Source organism: Lacerta agilis, chromosome 2 (genome assembly GCF_009819535.1).
Source record: "Lacerta agilis isolate rLacAgi1 chromosome 2, rLacAgi1.pri, whole genome shotgun sequence".
NCBI lineage: Eukaryota > Metazoa > Chordata > Lepidosauria > Squamata > Lacertidae > Lacerta > Lacerta agilis.
Window position 1 is genome coordinate 70,558,400 of NC_046313.1, and position 22,297 is coordinate 70,580,696.

The 22,297-nt window shown below is 42.8% G+C and overlaps 1 protein-coding gene across 1 annotated transcript in view; it reads left to right on the forward strand.

The window, feature by feature from the left end:
* SEMA3G (semaphorin 3G) overlaps positions 1 to 22,297 on the forward strand; it is a 78,874-nt gene that overhangs the window by 14,219 nt on the left and 42,358 nt on the right. The window contains exon 2 of the mRNA XM_033140661.1: positions 17,049 to 17,209. Coding sequence (XP_032996552.1) covers positions 17,049 to 17,209 — 161 coding nt within the window. The remainder of the gene's footprint in view (positions 1 to 17,048; positions 17,210 to 22,297) is intronic.

Consider the following 22,297-nt stretch of genomic DNA (forward strand, 5'->3'; position numbering starts at 1 on the left):
AAGAATTCATACCTTCTACATGTGCAGAATGAAAACTTTTAGGACATGTACAGTTGAGAGGCCTTTTTACACACACACACACACACACACACACACAGAGGTATTTGGGGAAAGAACAGTGACCCCAAGGAACTTGAGGAGGAAATGGTAATATTCCTACTGATCTCTTCCCCAGAAGATAGGCTTATAGTATACCAAGATAGAAACGCAGGAAGCTGCCAGTCAGCTGAGTCAGACCCTTGCTCCATCTATTGGACTAAGGTGATTGGCATCAGATAGCTAGGCTAGGGTTTCAAACAGGGTTCTTCTATCCCAGCCCTACCTGTGAATGCCAGATATTGAACCAAGGACCTTCTTTTCCATGCAGAGCAGATGCTCTGCAACCAAGCCCACAGCTCTTTCCTAAATTCTTCTGATGAATGCAATAGGAGGCAGGTGGATTAATTTCTTGTATCCCAAATGCCCTGCAGTAATCCTAACTTGAGTGAACTGCACACGTAAATATTGCTGACAGTTTCCACAGTTTCCTTTTGTTCTTCTGATCCTCATCTGTCTAGAATTCCCACCTGTTCACAATCCAGCTTCATCTGTGCACTTCATGGAGCTTCTCAAAGGCGAAAAACAATCTTCAGTGGATGGACTGTAGCGATAGTGTAGTGGAAGATGAAACAGAACCGGCAGGTGGGGCTCTGTTGCTCTCCAGCCTGCCTCTTACCAAAAGGCAAGGCAGTGTAGGTAGAGTTTGGGTACAGCATTGGAAGCAATGGATTGGCTCCACTGCAAGCCAACACTGACTGCACTGAGCTCCCAGTGCCTTGCCCCTGCCTTCTAGATAAGCAGCAGTGGCCCAATGCATTTGATTAGAGTTACTGATTCCCATGAGTTTTCATGCTTGGGCTACGGTTTCCCAGAGTATGTGAGGCCCTTGCTCTGGCAATCACCCGTCTGCCATGCCAGCAGCAGATCAGGCTATATGTTCATGTTATTAGGTGAAAAGGGAAGCTCTTTAATCAGAGCCAGGTTCTTGTCTTTTCCCAAAGTGCCGTGGTGACACAATAATGCAGCAAGGAGAAACGGGTAGCATGAAACCTTCTCAAAAGATAAGAAGAGATTTTGCAGAAGGGATGTGTCAGCAGCACCACAAAACTAGAAGTAGTGGCTCTTTGCTTAGTTGCTCAGGTCTGTTGAGACCTGGCAGCAACAGGCCTGGATAAATGTGAGTGAGAGTCTGTGTTGCCTATATGTGGAGGAACTCTGGGCAGAAAGCCCAGGCTTTCCTTGCTTACTGGTAAATGGAGTGATGAAGAGCGAGACCATTCTTTTGATTGTCGTAGAACAGTGTAGATTTTTTTAAAATAATATTTTTATTGGTTTTCGTTATAACAAACATAACAATAAACATTAAGAAATAAAAAATAAAAATTTGAACAACTGTATCATTTTGCATAATGTTTGTACATTTAATACAGTACCGAAATATGGGATTTCTCCAATCCCCTGACTTCCCTCTACCCCCTCCGTGGTTCCATTATTTGTAGAACAGTGTTGAAACTTCAGGCTCCACGCTGAAGCAAAAGCGTTGTGGGCCTCTTATAATTCAGCCATCAAACACTGCTTTATGGTCCAGCATGTAAACATCTTTGATGTTGCCTTTGGTTCAGCAAGTCACCCAGACGAGGCCCTGTTGATAACCAGCAGTGAAACACAAGTGATAATTGCTTCACAGTCTTTTATTTATTTTTAAAACATTTATAGACTACCTTTCATTGTAAAATAGCAATGCAGATTACAAGAGAAAATGAATACCAAAAAATCCAATTTTTTTAAAAGGAAAAAACAGAACCACCACTGATATCTAGGAATTCCAGTAGAGCTGGTACTAAAAATCAGTGCTCAGGCATGCATGCCCTTTCAAACATGCATGTTTTTGCCAATCGGAGGAAGGCAATCACAACAGCTGCCCTGCAATGACATCTTTACAATCACCCAATCAATATAACGTTCCCCCAACTGCTTAGCATTTCTAGTAAGGGTAATGTTTTACTAGATGTGGCCATGGCCGTCATGAACGAAATGTGCCTGGGCCTTGACGTACATCCTCATAATATTACATACGAATAGTAAACTCATTCTCTGTGTGCAGACTTCACGTCACCTGAAACAGCACAACTCATGTCCAAGAGGGAGACTGCAGGCTTTGGGGAGTCCCAAGGTTTGCTGAAGTACCAGCAATATTCAGTGGGGAAGCCCAACCCAGTGAAGACTTATCATGGTCAGTGGTCACAATGTTGAGTGATGGGAGAGGATAGGGTGGAAAACTGGTGTGCGAGAATAGAATACAGTCGAACCTTGGATCCTGAATGCCTTGTGAGTCGACCGTTTTGGCTCCCGAACGCCGGTTTGCGAACATTCTTTGGAAGCCAAACGTCCGATGCGGCTTCCGATTGAGTGCAGGAAGCTCCTGCAGCCAAACGGAAGCCGCGCCTTGGTTGTCAAATGTTTTTGGAAGTCAAACGGACTTCCAGAACAGATTCCATTTGACAACCAAGGTACGACTGTACTGTATCCTGAAACAAGACATGGCTGGTTGAGTAGGGTATTAAACAGAAGCACGCCGCACTGCAACATTTTGTTACAGGTCCCACTTGTATCTCCTTTTGTCCTTAGTTAATGTGCACAATCAGATTGTGCTTGATGCACCCTGAACTTGAATTCCCACAGAAGGATTCGTCCATATTGGTAGAAAAATGTAACTGTTCTAATGAACAGCAGATATTAAAGCTACTGATAGATGAATCTGTGCACTAAAATGTTAGGCCAGGATGCTGGGTCAGATGAGCCTTTAAGCCCACTCCATTCAGGCTCCTCTTGTGTTCTTGGTAGACCGACCATACTACTCCAGAAGCTGTAGGAATTGGCAGTAAGGAATTTGCATAACAAACCCTTTCCGAATGTAACCTAGGTAATCAAGTCCAAGAAGCTCTCCAGACTCAGAATTCTGGTGTATGGTGGATGCAGTGAAGTCTTTGCTTATAAATGTACCTTTTCTCAGAAGATTATGTGATAGATGTGTTATTGCGCGCCATGATGCCATCATTCTTTTCCCCGAGAGAATGAATTTTTGAGTGTTATTGCACCCTGGAGAGGGATTGGGCATAATCCCTGAACCTCACTGTTGCAGCTGACCCTCATCCATTCTTCTACTGCATTAATCTCTTTCTATATGAAAACATTTGAGCAGGAGGAAAGTCTTGCCAGGTTAACACAAACCTCCCTATTCAAGGAGAGGAAGTTTTCTGAAACAACAAAAGCATGAGAGCCTGCGCCAGTGCTATTCTGAGACAGGAAAGTATTATTTCTGTTTAATAATAGAAAAATATATGTCTTCTTTTGAAGTGGCCTCTTCTGGTGCTTATTATTGCTGAGAGTCCTATTAGTCTATAGGAGTAGAAAGACAGCCAGCTGCACAGTGGAGAGCAGACAAGACGCATGTGTTTGCCCAACTCTCGTATTTTAGCCCTAATCTTGTACATCTAAGGGCCTTCCTAGACAATGGATACATATGATGTGGATTCAATACAGATAACGTTGTGCCATGTCTAATGCCGTTATACAAATCTGTGTTGGAACTGCATATGAAATACTGTGTACAGTTCTGGTTGCCTCACCTAAAAAAATGACATTGAAGAGTTGGAAAAGGTCCAGAAAAGGGCAACCAAAATGATCATGGGGCTGGAGCACAACTCCCCTATGGGGAAAGGTTGTAGCACTTGGGGTTTGCTAGTTTAGAGAAAAGGTGAATGAAAGGTGACAACATAGAAGTTTATAAAATTATACATGGCATTCATAATTTCCCTCTTTCATAACACTACAACTTGTGGGCATCTATCTGATGAAACTGAGTGCTGGAAGATTCAGGACAGATGAAGGAAAGTACCGGGTATTTCTTAAACTGTTGAACTGTTATCCTACAAAGGGGGTCTGGAAATACACTGGTCCTCTTTAGCCAAATAAAGACAAAAGCATTGTGGAAAGAGTTCAAATTTATTGCAGACTGCCGTAAGAATAAATGATCCAGAGGAATGCTCCAAATTCTGGACCCCAAATACAAAATTCAAGATGCTTTTTGTTGTGTCGTTAATAACTGGAGGCGAGAATCAGTTACAACATCTCTTTATTTCAGAAACAGGAAAGAGCTAGCTGGAATGGAGAAAACTGGGGTTTATATATTAACAGGCATCTAGTAGGGAGAAGATACATTTTGGCGGGAACCAATGGCATGTCTTCCCTCCAGTGGAAACCAATCCAGCAGAGGATCCAAATCCTGCTCCCTGAATCAGCAAATGATTGCTGTTCCCGCTGTAACTTGTACATTCAAATAAGGTCTGTAATATAACACAATACACTATATTAAACATATTGACTGTGTTATTGCTTAATACACAATACTTTTATAACATTCTCTTTGCATGGTTAGCTTGTGTGAGAGGAGAGAGAGCCAGTGTGGTGTAGTGGTTAAGAGTGGTAGACTCGTTATCTGGGGAACCGGGTTCGCATCTCCGCTCCTCCACATGCAGCTGCTGGGTGACCTTGGGCTAGTCACACTTCTCTGAAGTCTCTCAGCCCCACTCACCTCACAGAGTGTTTGTTGTGGGGGAGGAAGGGAAAGGAGAATGTTAGCCGCTTTGAGACTCCTTTGGGTAGTGAAAAGCGGGATATCAAATCCAAACTCTTCTTCTTCTTCTCGTGAATGATCCCTTTCAGCAACATGTTTGGATAATAGAATGCGGGGGCAGCTTGTGGAATCCTCATGTTCACTTCTAATTGGTTTACAAAAAAAAATACGCTCTACTGTACTAGCTGTACTATGGCAATAGATAGTTCTGGACAAAGTTTATGAATTCACTATTTTTCTGTCTCATGCAAAATGTTGCATTTTTGGTAGCTTGTTACGCGAAGCGGTCAGTTTGGAGCTTCTAGTCTTTTCAAGGCCACTTCATCTTTCTGGTATGTGAAGCTGATAAGTGAGGCCCTGCTTGTTAGCAAAAAGACAGGTTGAGTTGCATGAAAAATCTCTGCTTAGCTAGGTATACAGTATACTTTTATGCAGGACAATGGCACAGATACATTGTGGTTGTGACTGAGAACATGTTTATGCAGGCTCAGCACTTAGCAGGCTGAGGTCAGTTGTGTATCAGAAGCATGTTCTGTGACTGAGGGTGAGAGCATGTCAGTATAGTGGTACTCTGTACTTCACTTTCCAGCTAGCCTGAAGGGACTTGGCAAATCTCCTGCGTTCCTAATCGGCACAACCTCTCCTTGGTATCCTGCTAACTGCTGATAGCGGATTGTAAGCTATTGTTCAGTAGAAACTGATTCAAAGCAGAAATATTAGAGCTGTGAAAGCAATGTATGCTCAGAAATGCCTGGCTGCTGTGTTGACCCCAGTGGATCATGACATTCACCTGAGTCCCAGTGTGGTGTGGTGGTTAAGAGCGGTAGACTCGTAATCTGGTGAACTGGGTTCGCGTCTCCACTCCTCCACATGCAGCTGCTGGGTGACCTTGGGCTAGTCACACTTCTTTGAAGTCTCTCAACCCCACTCAATCCAAACTCTTCTTTTTCTAATGACATTCAGGTATCAGAACTTGTTCCCACGGGAGACAGTGATAGCCATTAACATAAAAGAGGTTTAGACAAATTTATGGGGAGTGGGGGTCAATGGCTGCTAGCCAAAATGGCAATAGTCTACCTTCACTGTTGGAGGCAGAATACCTCTGAATGTCAGTTGCTGGGGAGTGTGTGTTTTTGCACTCAGGTCCTGCTTATGTGCCCCCCCATAGGCAACTGGATTGGCCACTGAGAGAACAGGATGCTGGGCCAGATTGGCCTTTGGCCTGATCCAGCAGGATTTTCTTATGTTCAGGTTTCTCTTAAAACAAGAGCAAGCTTTAGTAGCTTTAACATTCATCACAGTGCTGTGCACTTAAAAAAAAAATCACAGTTCTTGGAAAAATTAGATAATTGTGTTCATAAGGGTTTGGGTTGCATTGGATAGATTGCTAAGAAATCTAGGTCCCAGGCTGGTTTATGTTTCTTACTTTTTGCCCTTCATTTGTGCATGTGTGTGTTCTGCGTTAATCCATGGGAATGAGGAAGAAGGGAAGAGTCTGCCACACTTGGAAAACAGCTGCAAGATGTTTGTGTGTGTTCTTGTGCGTGCATTCACACACAAACACACACAGTGCTAGTCCACTGCCCTTCAGTAATAACCCTCCAAACACTGAGACCGTTTGCCATATGCACAGCAGGAGAAAGGGGCCTTGCCAGGCTGCTGGCAGCTGCTATCTAAGAAGTTTTGCTGGGAATGACTGGAATCAGTCCCTAGCGTATTAAGAAGGGTTACACTTGTCTTCCTGGCTCCTGTTCCTGCCAGTGGGAACTGAAACAGAGAGGGGAATAAGCTGCTTGTTTGTAGGGCGTGACTGGCTAATTTGCTTAATTTCACATTAAAGGTAGTGCCAATGAACAGGGCTTTTGGTCACTTCTGTGCAGAGGACATTTATTGATTCTCTAGCTGTGCTTATGTGTCTGGTGGGTACCTTAGTATGCTGTTTGTATTATTTTGCATTTGTTTTATTCTATGGATTTGGGGAAGTAGTACGTAAGCCTAGGGTGTGTGTGTGTGTGTGTGTGTGTAATGTGATCTTTCTTCCTGAAGTGATTTGTTTATTTTGATTGGGTGTTTGATGCTTGTTGCTCTCAAAAATATAGCCAATTTAAGAATATTTGCTTTTTGCCACACACACACTGCATTTTATCATGCTGCTACAAATGTTTCACAATATGGCCTCTTTCTGATGGCTAACCCCTTCTACCCCTGTCATCTCAGTTTTAGTCTTTTCCGTTTAGTGCTGAGCTTCTCAATTCCAGCCCTCCATATTCTGACTTGGGGAGGTTCCATGTGGAGTAGGACTGCAAGGTGATGACCAGCTTTACAAGTTACGGTAGGAGGGGCTAGTGACTGTGCTGACTGGGGATGATGGGAGTTGTAGTCCAAAACATCTGAGGGCACCAGGTTGGCAAAAGCTGGTGCAGAGGCAATCTCTTACGATAAATAACAAGCAGAGCCATTTTGAGCCTTTGGGAGCGAGGCAGAACTAAATAATATACCAAAGAGCACAAGACCATGTTATAAACCACTTGAAAGGAATATTCTGGCAATGAAATTCATTTCAGTACTATAAAGTTCTCCTGAGACAGAAAGGCAGTGGCCATGACGGCAAAGGACAGACTGTTCTGCCCAGTGAGCTTCCAGCTATGCCACATCTGGAAATAGGAACAATTGCCATGCACTTAAATTTGCTGATGTCCACCCCCAGGGCCTGCTAACCAAATACCATAAAACCGTGTTGTAAAAATAGGGGCAGCATGCCCAAATGCTCTCCCTGGAGGACAGAAGTCAGGCAAAAAGTGTAACGCAGGAGTCCAGCGCCTTTCTGTAAGTAATGAAATGGGTAGGAAATGCCAGATTTCAAACATGACTCCAAAGCTAAGGGCACAGCTATGGGTGAGAGGATGAGAGGGGTCTATCCTCCCCCAAGCCACATGCTTCTCAGCATGTATGGAGTGCCATTTCTTTGTGAGGAGCACTCCCTCGTCTGTATGGAGGCTCTTTGCACATCATCCTGAGAGTGTTGCATGGTGTTCTTTGTCACTTTTCCATTTCTGACAATATTTTTTTTTAAGGGCTGCAGTCAGGAGAAGAGTAATGGTGGGAGGAGACAGATGTGTTTTAATACTGGCCTCATTGGCCATTCTCCCTCTCAGAATTAACTCTCTTCCAGCTGCTGTTCTCCCTGTAAGGAAAAAGAAATGAGTCCCCATCTGCCTAGGGTTGCAACAGTCCCATGACCACTGGGATGAGGCTTACTGAAGTTGTTATATTCTTCCACACAGGGGAATAGTCTTCCTCCTCAGTTGATATGATGAAGTCTAATGATGTTATGGCTGCTGACTGACTGACTTTTCCACTTGGTTCTGTTGTTTCCTTTCCCACATTTCCTTCTGTACATTTGTAAATTGCCCAGTTCCTGTAGCTCAGGTGGTGCTACAGAAGTAAAATAGACCACATTACAACTGTAGCTACCCCGTTTTTGCATGAGGGAGCTGTTGACTCATTTTAAGACTGAGGAAGCGGGCAGCTTTTCCCTTCAAGCAATCTGTGCCACATTTACTTCTTTTCTTCCTTGATGTCAACACACACTTTACTTTATTTATAACCCCTTAAGAGTCCTCTCTCATCAGCCCATCTCTGGGAATTGTTGTTTTCGCTGCTTTTGCTTCTCCTTCACACGTCACTTGTTTGTGTTCCCCCTCCCCACTTGCAATCCCATTCTGTTGACAGGATACATGTTGTGATCCCAACTGGGTTATAAATGGTTTTCTGTGTCTCTGGTCTCTCACAGGATCAGGTGACTTCGGCCCCGTCAGAGAACCAGCCAGATTCTCTTGAGAAATAATTACAGAGCCTAATGCAAATAAGCAAAGAGTCAACTGGAAATATATGACACAGCTAAAGAAAACAAAACTGGGATGTGGGGTGGGGTGGGAGGATGTTGGGCTTTTAAAATAAACTCTATCAAAAGCGAAGGAGAGGGATTTTAAGGGAAGGATTTGGGATTAAGGACTTTGAGAGCTAAGAAAACTGTTGGGGCAGTAGAAATAAGCTGCTAATGTTGGGGGTTCAGCCTTTTGCGGACTTAACTCACAAGGTTGCTGTGAGCATAAAACTGGGAGGGGGAGACCCACCTGGAGCTCTGGGGAGGAAAGGTGGGATATAAATGCAGTTGTCAGTATTAATAATGACAAGATGAAGGTCTACCAGGCTTGCATGTTGAGCACACTGCTCTATGGAAGTGAGTTGTGGGCAACTTACCAACCACCGGGAACAATGCTCAATGGCTTCTGCATGCACTGCATCAGGAAATTTTTGGACATCACTTGGCAAGAGTCTTAAACATGGATGTGCTCTAGGTAAAGGTAAAGTCCAGTCGCGAACAACTCTGGGGTTGCAGCGCTCATCTCGCTTTACTGGCCGAGGGAGCTGGCGTTTGTCCGCAGACAGTTTTTCCGGGTCATGTGGCCAGAGGCGTAGGAAGGTCAGGTGGTATCCGGTGTGGAAAATTTCTTGTCACCCCCCCATTGACCCCCCCCCTGCAAAAATGGTTTTGCGTTATTTCATATTTTCTTACAAAGGAATAATAACAAGTAATAATAATAATAAACTTTTATTTATATCCCGCCCTCCCCGGCCGAAGTTGGGCTCAGGGTGGCTAACACCAGATACATAACATTGGTATAAAATCAAACAATAATTAAATTACCTCCTAAAAACATCTCAAAATCAAATTAAGGTTAGGGTTGGGAACAGTAAGTGCTCCACTAAACTGAAATTTCAGCCTTAGAACACGACATAGGAAAACAGCCAAGTAAACAGCTATTTGGGTGGAAGAGGGTCAAGATATTAACCGATATGCATGAAATTTCATATATAGCTATATAATCCTTAGTATAGTAAGATAAGACTTTTGGAGCAGGCATTTTTAAAAAAAGTTTTTTTTATGACCCGCCCTAGTAGGGCAGTAATTGTTCCTTGGTAATTTGTCACCCCCTCCATTATGGAACATGGGACGGACCACCCCCTACGCCCCCCTGCTACGCCCCTGCATGTGGACAGCATGACTAAGCCGCTTCTGGCGAAACCAGAACAGCGCACGGAAACGCCATTTACCTTCCCACCGGAGCGGTACCTATTTACCTACTTGCACTTTGACATGCTTTCGAACTGCTAGGCTGGCAGGAGGGATGTGCTCTACCAAGCCCATATTTCCAGCGTGTTCACACTCAGGATCATGGGTTCAAGCTCCACATTGGGCAAACAATCCCTATATTGTGGGGAGTTGGACTAGATAACCCTTGTGGTCCCTTCCAGCTCTACAATTCTATAATTCCTGTCTCAACAATGTCTGCGCTATCTTGGTCATGTCCACAGAATGGAAGATGGCAGAATCCCCAAGGACGTGCTCTACAGAGAGCACCAGGCCTGTGGCCAGATCAACTCTGCATTACAATGATGTTTGCATATGGGACATGAAAGCTGGCAGCATCAGCCCCATCATCTGGAGCACCTGGAGACAGTCAGGTCATGGATTGGTGGAGGAATAAGTGCTATGAGGAGAGTAGACAAAAAACATCATGGTGCATCTGCAGCAGCACAACCAGACACCATCATCTGCCCCAGCTGCAACAAAGCATTTCTCTCCTGTATCAACCTCTACAGCCACAGCAAGCACTGTAACTCTCCAAAAGTTTGACTTCACACCCTTAAGGTGCATTCCTCCACTGTCTCCCAAGATGCCAGCAGATATTAATATAACGTGTGAAGGAGATTTGCAGCATGCAACACACCTACCGCTATCTAATCCACAATAGCATGTTGTGGTTTTTTGGGCGGGGGGGGGAATGATTATTTGGGTTTTAATAGTTGGGTTTGCAGAGGCCCCCCACTGAGTTGTGACCCATCCGCTTTTTCGTTTGCTGCTTTAATTGCCAGCTCCCCTGTTATATCCTAAACTTGGTTTGACAGACACGGAGAGGATGGGAGCAGTGTGTCTTACAAGTCTTGGCAGTGAAGCATGAAATAACTTCCCTTTTATTGGAAATTATAATGTGGAGACTATCAAACCCATTCCAGATGTGTGGCGAAGAGGAGCTGTTTACTGTGAGGAGACTACACAACTGGGAGTTTTGGGAGAGGGGCCCACATACAGGCACGTTAGTGAGGGGGGAAATTCCAGTGGATTGGAGGTTGGGGAGGAGCAGAATGGCCCGTTCTTGCTTGCTGCCCTAGTTTGAACAATCGTGTTCAGTAAAAACACAACCTATGCGGGAAGGAAGCCAAACCGAGAAGCAGGAGCAGCTGTTGCAGTTGTAGACTCTGCCTTGGCATCTATGGAGACCAGTACAGGAGGGCTGTGTTCCAGCCAATCTATGGAATGACATCTCCATTTCTTCTTCCGCTCAGTTGAAAGTCCCATTTGACTGTGGGAAAGCAAGTGGTCGCCACTACAGATGGCGTTCACAGTTTCAGCTCCACAAATGGCTTCCGCCCTGAGCCCACTATCTGCATGCCTGCACATTACGATGGGGATTACAGCCAGGGCAAAACACCCAAAGCGTGTTTTTTTTATTGTTTACAGCTGCAGCTAAGCAGAGAAGGCTTTAGTATCTGGCGTGCTTTATAGGAACTCCCTCTCTGTGTAAAGCAGGGTTTTTAGCTATTGCATGGCCTTCAGTTGAAGCGGCTATAGAATTCAGCCCCAGCAGAAGTTGCTGGCCCATAAACTTTAATGGCTAAATAAATGGCCAGCCTCAAATTTAGACATCTGATGTAGTAGTGGAGGCTCTCAGATATTAAACCCATGAGGATGCACAGGTGCATTTGTTGATAGACATTTTGATCAAACGGATGAGCGGTGTGTGGAAATGAGTAGTGGGCTGTAGTAAGAATGGTAAAGTACTCTTTGCATGGTGCCAAACATTATAATCATTAGGGCCAGTGTGGTTTACTAGAATGTTTACACAAAATGTTCAGCCTGGACCCAGATATTGGGCTATTTAAATTTGAGTTTAAATCATATGGTAGTCATGGACTAGTGAAAGAGGATTATATTGAAGACGTTTTCAAGTGTTGGATGTGCAAAGGACTGTAATGCTTCCTATCTACTACAAGCATCATAGAAATATTTGCTAATCATCATCTAATCTCTTTTAAATCCATTTGTGTCAATAAATAGCCTCTTCCTTTCTCTGGAGAAAATGACCAATGTCCATGCTTTCCAATATATGTGGCATTTTTCCTTCTCATAGCATCATGTCATCTTACAAGTGCCCATTGAATGGTTGTTGAAAGGCTTCTTGATAATGAACCATTTCTAACCATACTGCAAGTCACCTTGGGTCATTTATGCATTTTATCTCCCTTGTTCCTCCCCCAAATGCCCAGAGGTTCCCTTTTGGCCTTACATTCATCACCAGTGGGGTGCACATCACTCCTGAAATGTTGCCTATGAATGATGAGCCACCTTGGTCATTAACTCTTCATACTCTGGGCAGACATCCTCTGGAGGTTGGCTTTAGATTTGATTAGTTGCTGCTTTGCCTTTGCTGAAATTTCTTGCAGACTGGACAAGGAGGTGTGCAGAATTACTAAGAGCTGAGCCAAGATGATGAGGGAGAAATTAACTCATCCACAAATGATTCTGGAATGTGGGGAATATAGTCAGGTCAGGATTTATTGGTGTGTTGTTGTTTTTTTTAAAAAATTGCCTGGCCATCCAGCATATAATTGTTCAGCAGCATCTCCCACACACTATTCCCATCCCCTCCCTTTCTCTGCTGCTCTGATTTATATTTATGCTTCGTTCAGAAGCCTTCCAGTAAAAGGGCATTTTTTAAATTTTTTGCTGAGAAATATTAGTCCTAGAAGATGGATAGAGATAGCAAAGAACGGCTACTTACTAAATTAGAGAAAGCAGCTATGTATGCAAAACAGGTATGCCCTAGCAAATGCAGACTAATGAAAAGTATTTTGTTGTGTCTGGGAAATCCAATAGACACAGAAAATTTGGCAGCTTGAACACTATTTCATGCACAGATCCTGCCCATCAGTGCTAATTTAACATGTCAGAGGTATTCATGTATCTGGTTTTGCTTCATGTGAAGTTAGAAATACAGCGGTACCTCTGGTTACGTACTTAATTTGTTCCGGCGGTCTGTTCTTAACCAGAAATCGTTCTTAACCTGAAGACCACTTTAGCTAATGGGGCCTGCCGCTGCCCGATTTCTGTTCTCATCCTGAAGCAAAGTTCTTAACCCGAGGTACTATTTCTAGGTTAGCGGAGTCTGTAACCTGAAGCGTCTGTAACTCGAGGTACCACTGTATAGGCTGCTGCTACTTCTTATAGCTTCAGCCTAGCCAGAACTACAAAGAAACAGCGGGTGGAAGTCTTGGGAGCAAATTGGAATGCAGAATCACCAAGGATCCTTACTGTATTGACATGTATGTTAACATCTGGGGAATGATTCAAAATTGCTACCACCTGACGCTACCCTTGGATTTGGGAGTTTTGCTATCTTTACGGGTGAAAGATAGACTCCTGCACGTGTGCCAGGCAGCCAATCTCTCTGGGGATTTACCTTCCTAAGGTTCATATTTTATCATGTTGTACAGCAGAACAAATAAGTTACAGGAATGACACAGACCATCTGACCTGCTGGGGGGGCCTCCTGTCTGTGGAAGACCATGTGGTTTTCTGAACCTTCCTCCCACACACACTGGCCTCTTCCGGCTTAAGGGTGTATCTATTCCTCACTAAAAAAAAAAAAAACCCACCCCAAATAATTTATTCCACTGTTACAACAGGGAAGAGCATGAGGGAGTGCTAATGCGGTGAGGTCACTATTGTTTTGTTATAGGTCAGGTTTATAAAATGTGGTGCTTAAACCACTAGCAATAAACCCAGGGAACAATTAATAATTTGGGTTGAATTCTCATTCAAGTTTTTTTTTTAATTTTCCTTTAATTGGTTTTTAAAAATAGCATATTTAACAAGGAAAGAAAAAAATCAGTGAGAAAAAAGAAACAAAAACCACAATCTGCTTACATTAAAAATACAATAACTGCCAACACATTCATCTTATTTTAAACATGTAAGTCAATATATGCCATCCAAATGTCCAAATGAAGTTGAGATGAGATGCAGCTTTACTTAAATTATCAATCAATCACACGGGTGCCCAGAGAGTGTCTAACCACTCTGTTTGAGACAAATCTGCTGGGATTGCTGTTGGCTGTGGAATTTTATTCCGTCTCATTGTCTTTTTTATATTCTGAGACACTTCAGCCTCAAGCTCCATCTTGATTTCTGTTTGCCTGCTTATACTTTCAGCTGAAGTTGTTGCTTGTTAGTGACAATTGTCGCTTGTTGCTTGTGGCGGCAACTCTGAGGTCACAGCCTGAGACAGTAGGTTTGTTCCATGAAATTTCACGTCCTGGCCCTGCATTAAACAGCACCTACATATGAAACCACAGTAGTAAGTGTGACCCTATGCATGCATATACTCAGAAGTAAGTCACGCTTTGTTCAGTGGGATTTACTCCTGAGTGTAATTGGCAACTGCATTATTTCACTTTGTACTATATTTGCAAGGACTTTACCTTTGCTATTTTAACTACTATTTTTCCATCAAGACAGTCCATCTTTGTAAGCTCAACAGATGACCTTTGCTTGGCCAAATATTGCCTGCGTTGTTGGTGCTATCCTTAGGCAGACTGAGGTTGTCGCTTCTGACAATTGTTGGGTGTAATGAAAGGAAAGCAGCTCGTTAGTTAACTTTCACTGTGGTTTATTTATTGCTAGTCATGAAAGGTGCTTGTGATATCATAATAACTCAGCTGGCCTTACGATGCATGTCTTGACCTGGATGAGTGGGTGGGATTCATTTGCTGCTCTGCACCAGGCAATGAAATGACTTGGGCTAGTTTTGACCCTCCCTGCACATATCCCAGGTGAATGAAGAAGGAAGTGGTGATTGCAAGTCTTTGTATATGACCACCCACAACTTCAATGGATGGGTGTGGATGCGCCCTCCCATAGCTGGGACTGCCTTTGTCTCATTTCATCTGTTTTCAAACTGATTTTGCATCTATCTACAATGAGCTTTAGTTTCTTAAGAAACTGGTTTCATTCCAAAAGTGTTTTTCAGGGCCAAAAAATGTGCAGTTATTCTAGAATGTGTGTGGACTTTGTAGAAAAAGCAAGCACTCAGGCTCCATTGATTCCAGAATAAAATGCCATGTGTACACAACCTGTATGTCTGTGATTTTAAGTTCTGCAAGTTCCCTAAATTGCCAATATCAAAATATGTGTTTCCCTGAAACTCATTACATACATTATGGCATTACATACATTTGAGATACCAAAAATCCTAGCATATAGGAGCTGCAGAAACAGAGTTCTATATGCAATTGTTTAAGCGTGTTATTTAAACTGGGCAATTGGTCTCTACATTTCCTCTTCCCACAAGACCCCAAGTCATCTCTTCCCCTTCTATTTCCCCACTGCATGGCTTTCCTTACCTTTCCCCCACAGTGTTTCTTGCACTGAGACCTCAAATCCACCCCAGCTTTCAGCAGCCGCTGATAAAAACTCCATTCTGCAGCTGTCAGGGAGTTATCCCTGTCACACTGATGGACTGTTTTATAAGGCATTTATCTTTTAGCCTTTTATCAGCAGTAAAGAGACCTCCTGTCTTCACTCCCAGCTAATGACAGCCTCCTTCAGCGTTTTGGATGGAGCATCCGGTGTTCCTAGCTGCAGAAATTGCTTGGTGACCTGGGACTCCATGTCCGGGTATAAAAAGAAAGAAAGAAATGGCCCTCACAGACTGATGAGATTAATTTCCAATAGTCCAGAGGATTCATACACAGACCACTAGCGCCTCGGTGCCACAAAAAGCTTGGTCAGTGTGCCAAAAGGTTGCCTTTGTCTTAAGATCTCCTCTGCCCCAAGCCAAATTACATTGCTGTGAATCAGGGTAAGGTAGCAGTTTGAGCTGAGGTTCAAATCTGTTTCTCCTGCATCCAATTTCATGGACCTCTCTTTTTAAATAAGGAAAACAAAGCAATTCAACTCTAGAAGAACCCAGTGTATGTCAACAGCAGAGAAACTATGCTGGTAATGAGAGAGGGATTTAGATATATCTTTGCTCAAAACCCCTCTTCATTGGCTCATGGTTTAGGGAGTTCATGGAACTGAAATGGACATCTAGTTATTGCATTTGCATCTTGGTGCAACTAATGTGCTGGTCATTTGCTGCAATCCTAAGCAGGTTTACTCAGATGTAAGTCCCATTGAATAGGAGGCACCGCTGATCTTCCACCCTATTTTCAAAGTATATTTTTATCGCCCCTCTTTCCTTGTTCCCGATATAGATATTCAGTTACCCTTTCTTCCCTGTTGGGGTGGGAAGGGATGGGCAGGTGCCATTTTGTGGATGGCCTCAGGTGCCAAAATGTCTTGAGCTGGCCATGGTGAAGGTGGTAGACTTTGAGGCGAACAGAATAGCCTGTTAATTCCCTCCCCTCTTTGATATTGAGCTGGGTGCTTGTAATGAACCTGTAAGGATGGAAGCCTATTGTGCTACTTAGTAATAGCTGGTTGGGTTAACACTTTGTAGGTGTGATGCATCACATCAATGTGTTCAATCTGCTCACTTGTTTGATTTTCCTTTTAGAGCATTTTGATGTAGTTATATTTTTTGTATATGTTTAAAATCACAAAACGCTAATATAACAAAATGATAGGGCATTGTTGCAAAAGGAAGGGGTCATTTTGCAATGTTTTTATCTGGCTGGTGGTTTTTTTTTTAAGTGTCACGTGAGCTTTTTAAAAAACTAATTTTGAGATGATTTTAAAGTTTCATTTTATTTAACAAAACTTACATACCACTTCAATGTAGAGAAAATACCTATGTGGTTTGCGAAGAATATAAAATATACATTGAAGTTATCAATACAAATCAGTTTTTTAAAAAAAGTTTTCTAAAAGGAATCAAAATAAACAAAAATACTGTGTTTCTAACTGCAGTATTATCCAAATCCTATACTTGCAGAAATGCAGAACACAGTGGATAAAATAAAGCGAAAATCAGCCATGGATTAAGCTACCTTGAAAGCAACGGGATTTGTATGTTACACAAAAAGACAAGCACCAAGAGGGCATTGAGTGCACTTTAAAATGTCATGCGTTTACAACCTTAGTCCTTGACTAACTTTTGTTGAATTTCCACCTCAAGCTTAAGCAATGGCTTGCTCAAGTGAAGTAGGCACATGGAGTACGTGTTCAGTTAACATGGACCCTCCTCTTTCCGTTTCCTTTGCCTCACCTTCTGTTTTCCTTTATCATTTATTCCCTGCCTTTTAGATCTTTTGGCCACTAACCGCTCAGTCCTGTTCCTTGGGCACCGAGGAATTTTAGACTTCCGCTCCTTGTACCTCGATGAATACCGTGACCGCCTGTTCATTGGAGGAAAGGACACGCTTTATTCTCTTCGGCTGGATCAAACCAACATGGATGCTAAGGAGGTAATGTTCTCGATATATAATGCAAATCTAACTTTTATTACAATCATGCATGTTGAATCAAAGTTTATATGGCACTTTCCCAAAGCACTCAAAGTGGTTTATGTACGTATATCTTTACAATACAGTGGTACCTTGGTTTAAGAACAACTTAGTTTATGAACAACTTGGATTAAGAACGCTGCAAACCCGGAATTAGGTGCTTTGGTTTGTGAACTTTGCTTTGGAAGCAGAACATGTTCTGCTTCCTGTTGAGTGTGTTCCATTTGTAAATCGAGTCCCCCACTGCTATGGGAAAGCACGCCTTGGTTTAAGAACACTTTGGTTTAAGAACGGACTTCCGGAACAAATTAAGTTCGTAAACCAAGGTACTACTGTACTGAAGGTAGCTGAGCATTCTTATCCCCATGGGATGAGAGCTACCATACCTTATGTGAAGCTTCCAGAGCAAGTTCAGGGTGTAGTGGAAGGCCACCAGTTCATGCACTGTACTGCTTTACGTATGTTAGGTACATGTTTGTTATACACAAGATAGGAGGCTCTTCTTAGTAGGGGATACTAGTACTCCAAGAACCCGAATGATGGGAAGCAAGCCTTGGGAAGTAAGTAAGTGAATAGATTCAAATGGGGATTATGCTCTTTGAATAAGGTTGGGATAGCTGATGAAGGGTGGTATACAAATTTAATTCTTCATCATCAACATCATCATCATCATCATTCACAGGCTTTAGTCAAGACAAGTGAGCAATTCCCACACTTTGGGAGGAATTCAGCATAGCTGCTTGGCTGATGGAACCATCTGCCCTTTCCTCTCCCAGTGTGCTACTCCGTGGGTTCTCCTGCCAATTGGAGTGGGGAGCAGGAGGCCCCCAGAAGTCCTTGTGTAGGCTTCTGCTGGTGGGACTGGTTAGTTGACTCCGCCCATTGATATTGGCTGGCTGTTGCTGGCACTACCTGCGATAGCTCAGTTGATAGAGCATATGAGACTCTTAATCTTAGGGTCATGGGTTCAAGCCCCATGTTGGGCGAAAGACCCCTGCATTGCGGGGGTTGGATCCTCATGGTCCCTCCCTTCCAACTCTACAATTCTATGATTCTACCTATGATTTGGCTGCAGAAATGGGATAGTTGTCGGCAATCAAGTACTGACTAACTGATTTTGCTGTGTTTTCTTGTGGTCCCATAACTTTGCCCACCTGCCTAAGCCTCTTTTTAGAACCTTTAGTTGTACATTTCCACCTTGGAGTCAGTTTAAACACCAAGTTTAAACAAGTCTCACATTATATAGCCCCAGTAGTTGCGCCGGTGGAGTAGATTCTGCATGCATATGCAGAGGTGCAGTTAAATGGCTTTAAAACGTTCTTCCCATCAAGTGGAGCGCCTTCATGGGTAAGCACTTTCCAGTGGCCTCCGTAAGGATACTTAAAGCATCCCTCAGAGGAACCGTTTTTCCATAGAAGCTGAAACTTGAGATGAACAGAAGGCATTCAGTAAAGCCCAGGCCTTAAGCAGACTTATTGCCCAGGGCAGAGAACTTCATTAAATAGAAGCCAGAAATGTGACACCAGCCAAAGGCTGGGGGTGGATGGGAGCCTGTGTAAGGAATGTTCCAGTCCAAAAGAGATCATATTGCAATTATATGTAATTGGAAGTGTGGGAAGTCTAGACATATGATCAGGTTATGAGCAATTAATATAAGTCTGCAGAAGGACCTGACTGTCATATATGGTAAATGATTAAATTAACTGCTGAGTCAAAACCCAGCAAAACTGTGACAGGAAATGAGATACTTGACAGGATGGATGTCTCTCGTACATTTTCATGTGTGCGAATTGCTATATGGGAATCATTCTATTCCTCCTTCCAATAATTATGTGAAGCAGGTCACTTTAATACTATCATTTTACAGGTTCAGAACTAGGGCTGGAAGCGTTTCAGTTTAAAGCGTTGTAAATTTAAGCTGGGAAAACAGGTAGAGAAAAATGGGACTCGACGTCGCCAGCTGGTGGCACAATGTTCTATCGCACATACAACGCGTATAAATCTATTTTTCTTTACCAGTCTAGCTGAGTCCTAAGACTATAACGAGAGAGAGAGAGAGAAAGAGAGAGATAAAGCGCAACATTCCAAACATTAAACAATCAAAAAAGAAACTTAGAGGTCACATAATGTTTTCCATTTTTGTACAACTGAGAGGCGTGGAGCCACTTATTTTAAAAAAATCAGTACTTTGCGGGGGTGGGTGGGTTATGTCATTATTATCTCCCTTAAATAACAGTTTTTAGTGGCTACCAGCCATGATGGCTCTGTACTGCCTCCATTGTCAATGGCAACATGCTGCTGGGGAACACAAGTTGGAAGAGTGCTGTTGTACTCCTGTCCGGCTTGTGGGGTTCCTAAAGGCATTTGGGTTGGTTGCTGTGAGAACATGAAGCAAAACTAGATGGGCCTTTGGGATGACTCCACATGGATCTTTTAATGCTCTTATATTCAAAAGCAGGCCCCAAACATCATTGGCACTACTGTCATCAGTGCCAAAATATACAAAACATAGTTCCCCCCGCTCCTTTTTTTTTTTGGTCATTAAAGTATCTCTCCACTAACAACATGTTACACCCAGTACTTGTTCTGAGCTTAACTCGAGCGAGCTCCAAACAGTTGTTTCCCTTTTTGTACTGCCAGCTTGTCTTGGGTAGGTTGAACTGAAGCACTGAAATGGCAGACCCCAGTGTTGCCGATTGTATGTGCAGATAGCAGGCCTGCTCCCTCCCATCTTTAATTCTGGAAAACTGAGATTGGCATTTGGCGTTCTAGAGCAGCTACAGGCTATGCTGCCCTATTGCTAGTGATTTTCCTCCTTCTCAACTTTTTCCAGTAAGGGAGCATCAAGGAAGTTGCTACTGGGAGGTGTATATAATTGATTCTCATTTTCTCCTCTTCCCAAGGTCAGGGAGGAACTGATTGACACACATACACACGCACACACCTAGTTCTTTAGGAAATGTTGGCATTTGACATTGGAAAACATGATACATGTTTATTCTACCATTTAATTTTTTTTAAAAAAAATACCAGCCACTTTATTACTTCAACTCCCATTGAGCTAAATGGCTCTAGAGACTTTTCACATTGACTGATTGATTTTTTAGCTGACTAGTGGCCGTACCTCCTGCTAATCAGCATAAGATCACGATGTTGCTTAAGCCACACCACTGCTCCCTGTCATCCTCTGGCTCTCTTCCCTCCCCCTCCTTAGCACAATCTTTTTCACTACAGTACCAAGACTGATAGGATCGGCTCAAATGCCACTTGAAAGAAGATGGTGTAATATGGAAGAACTTCCCATTGAGCCTGTGAAGGCACTTTTATGAACATTCGGTTTTCACAAAGCATTCTGTCTTCTTGGTACCACTCAGGGGTAACTGAACAATACTATGCCTGTCATCTCTAACTACAGTGGTACCTTGGGTTACAGATGCTTCAGGTTACAGACTCCGCTAATCCAGAAATAGTACCTCAGGTTAAGAACTTTGCTTCAGGATGAGAACAGAAATCAGGTAGCGGCAGCGCGGCGGCAGCAGGAGGTCCCATTAGCTAAAATGGTGCTTCAGGTTAAGAACGATTTCAGGTTAAGAACAGACCTCCGGAACGAATTAAGTACGTAACCAGAGGTACCACTGTATTGGCCATGGAGGATGGAGCTGATGTTATGATCCAACAACATCCAAAGGGCACTGGCTACCCTTACATTACTGCCACGGCAGGGCTATATGTACTGTAGCAAGAGCACTCCCCAATCTACTTAATGCATTGTCAAAAATGAGGACCTGTCTCCGCAAATAAAACACAATTGCATTACTTTTGATATGCCAAGTGTAAATGCATTATTAGAAAATTTTTTACTGTAATGTAAATAGAAATACAATGCTTTTCATCGTAGTGGGGAAGACTGTATCTGCATGACCCTGCTCAGTCTGCTGTCCATAATTGTTGATGGACAACTTCAAAGGTCCTGTTGCCCCTACTTACATTTATTTGCCTTGGAACTGGGCTTTGACCAGACAATCCTTCAAATGGACTTACTCAAACAGAGGACTGTCCTAAGGAGGAGAGTTTGACTTTTGTTTGAGTGCCTAAATGGAGTTAACTTTTAATAAATATTTTTAAAAGAATGCTGAGCATTGTAGTTCTTAAATATGGCAGCTGGAAGACAAAACTTTGGTTCTTTTCTTAGATGTTTTGTAGACTTTTGTTTCACTAATCCTCCTGCTCTGTGATACCCCACCCACTCCAGTCTCTAGTTGGTAAAACATGTAGGGGCAGGCCCATGAAATGTTGCATGGGATAAGAGTGCATTTATTATAATAAATCACACAGTTTGGCTTCTTGATGCCATTTTGGAAAGAAGATTTTAAGTACCACTGTGTTCAGCTGACATCTTAGCCAGCTGCAAGTTTTAGCTTTTACTTAGAAAGAGCAAGAAGATCAAACTTTTGTTTGTGTGTCGCTGTGTCCTTGAGGGTGTGAGACCACACAAAAGGGAAATGGAAGGTCAAAGGAGACCCTTCTCCTCTACATCTTACAGAAAATGAATGTCTCTCCAGAATTCTCTGCCAGCACATTAGTCTGTAAAACAAACTTTATAAATCAGTCCATGGCTTGCATAAACAGTTGCTAGGCTTATGGTTAAAGAGCCAAGTTGTAAGGCCAGGTTAGGGTTAACCAGATGTCCTTTATTTGAAAAGATTTCTCTAAATTCTCTCCTAATTCATGAAACTGCAACTCTTTGTAGGATAATGGATGCCTTTTGCTCGAGATAAAAATGACTCCAGAGGCTCCTTTATTTTTGAAATATTAATCTGGCATCTTATATTCTTTATTACCATATTAAATGGAGTGAAGCATCCATTACAGGCAAAAGAATAAGATTTAGCTTCCTTCTCTAAGGAAGCACTTTATTTTGTTTCTTTATTTTATGTCTTCCTCTAGTTACTATCTTGGGTGATTTTAACATTTCGCCCCTTCTCTTCTTAGGACATTTTCTTTTCATGAGTATGAACCAATAAATATGGATTTCTTGTCTTCTCGTGT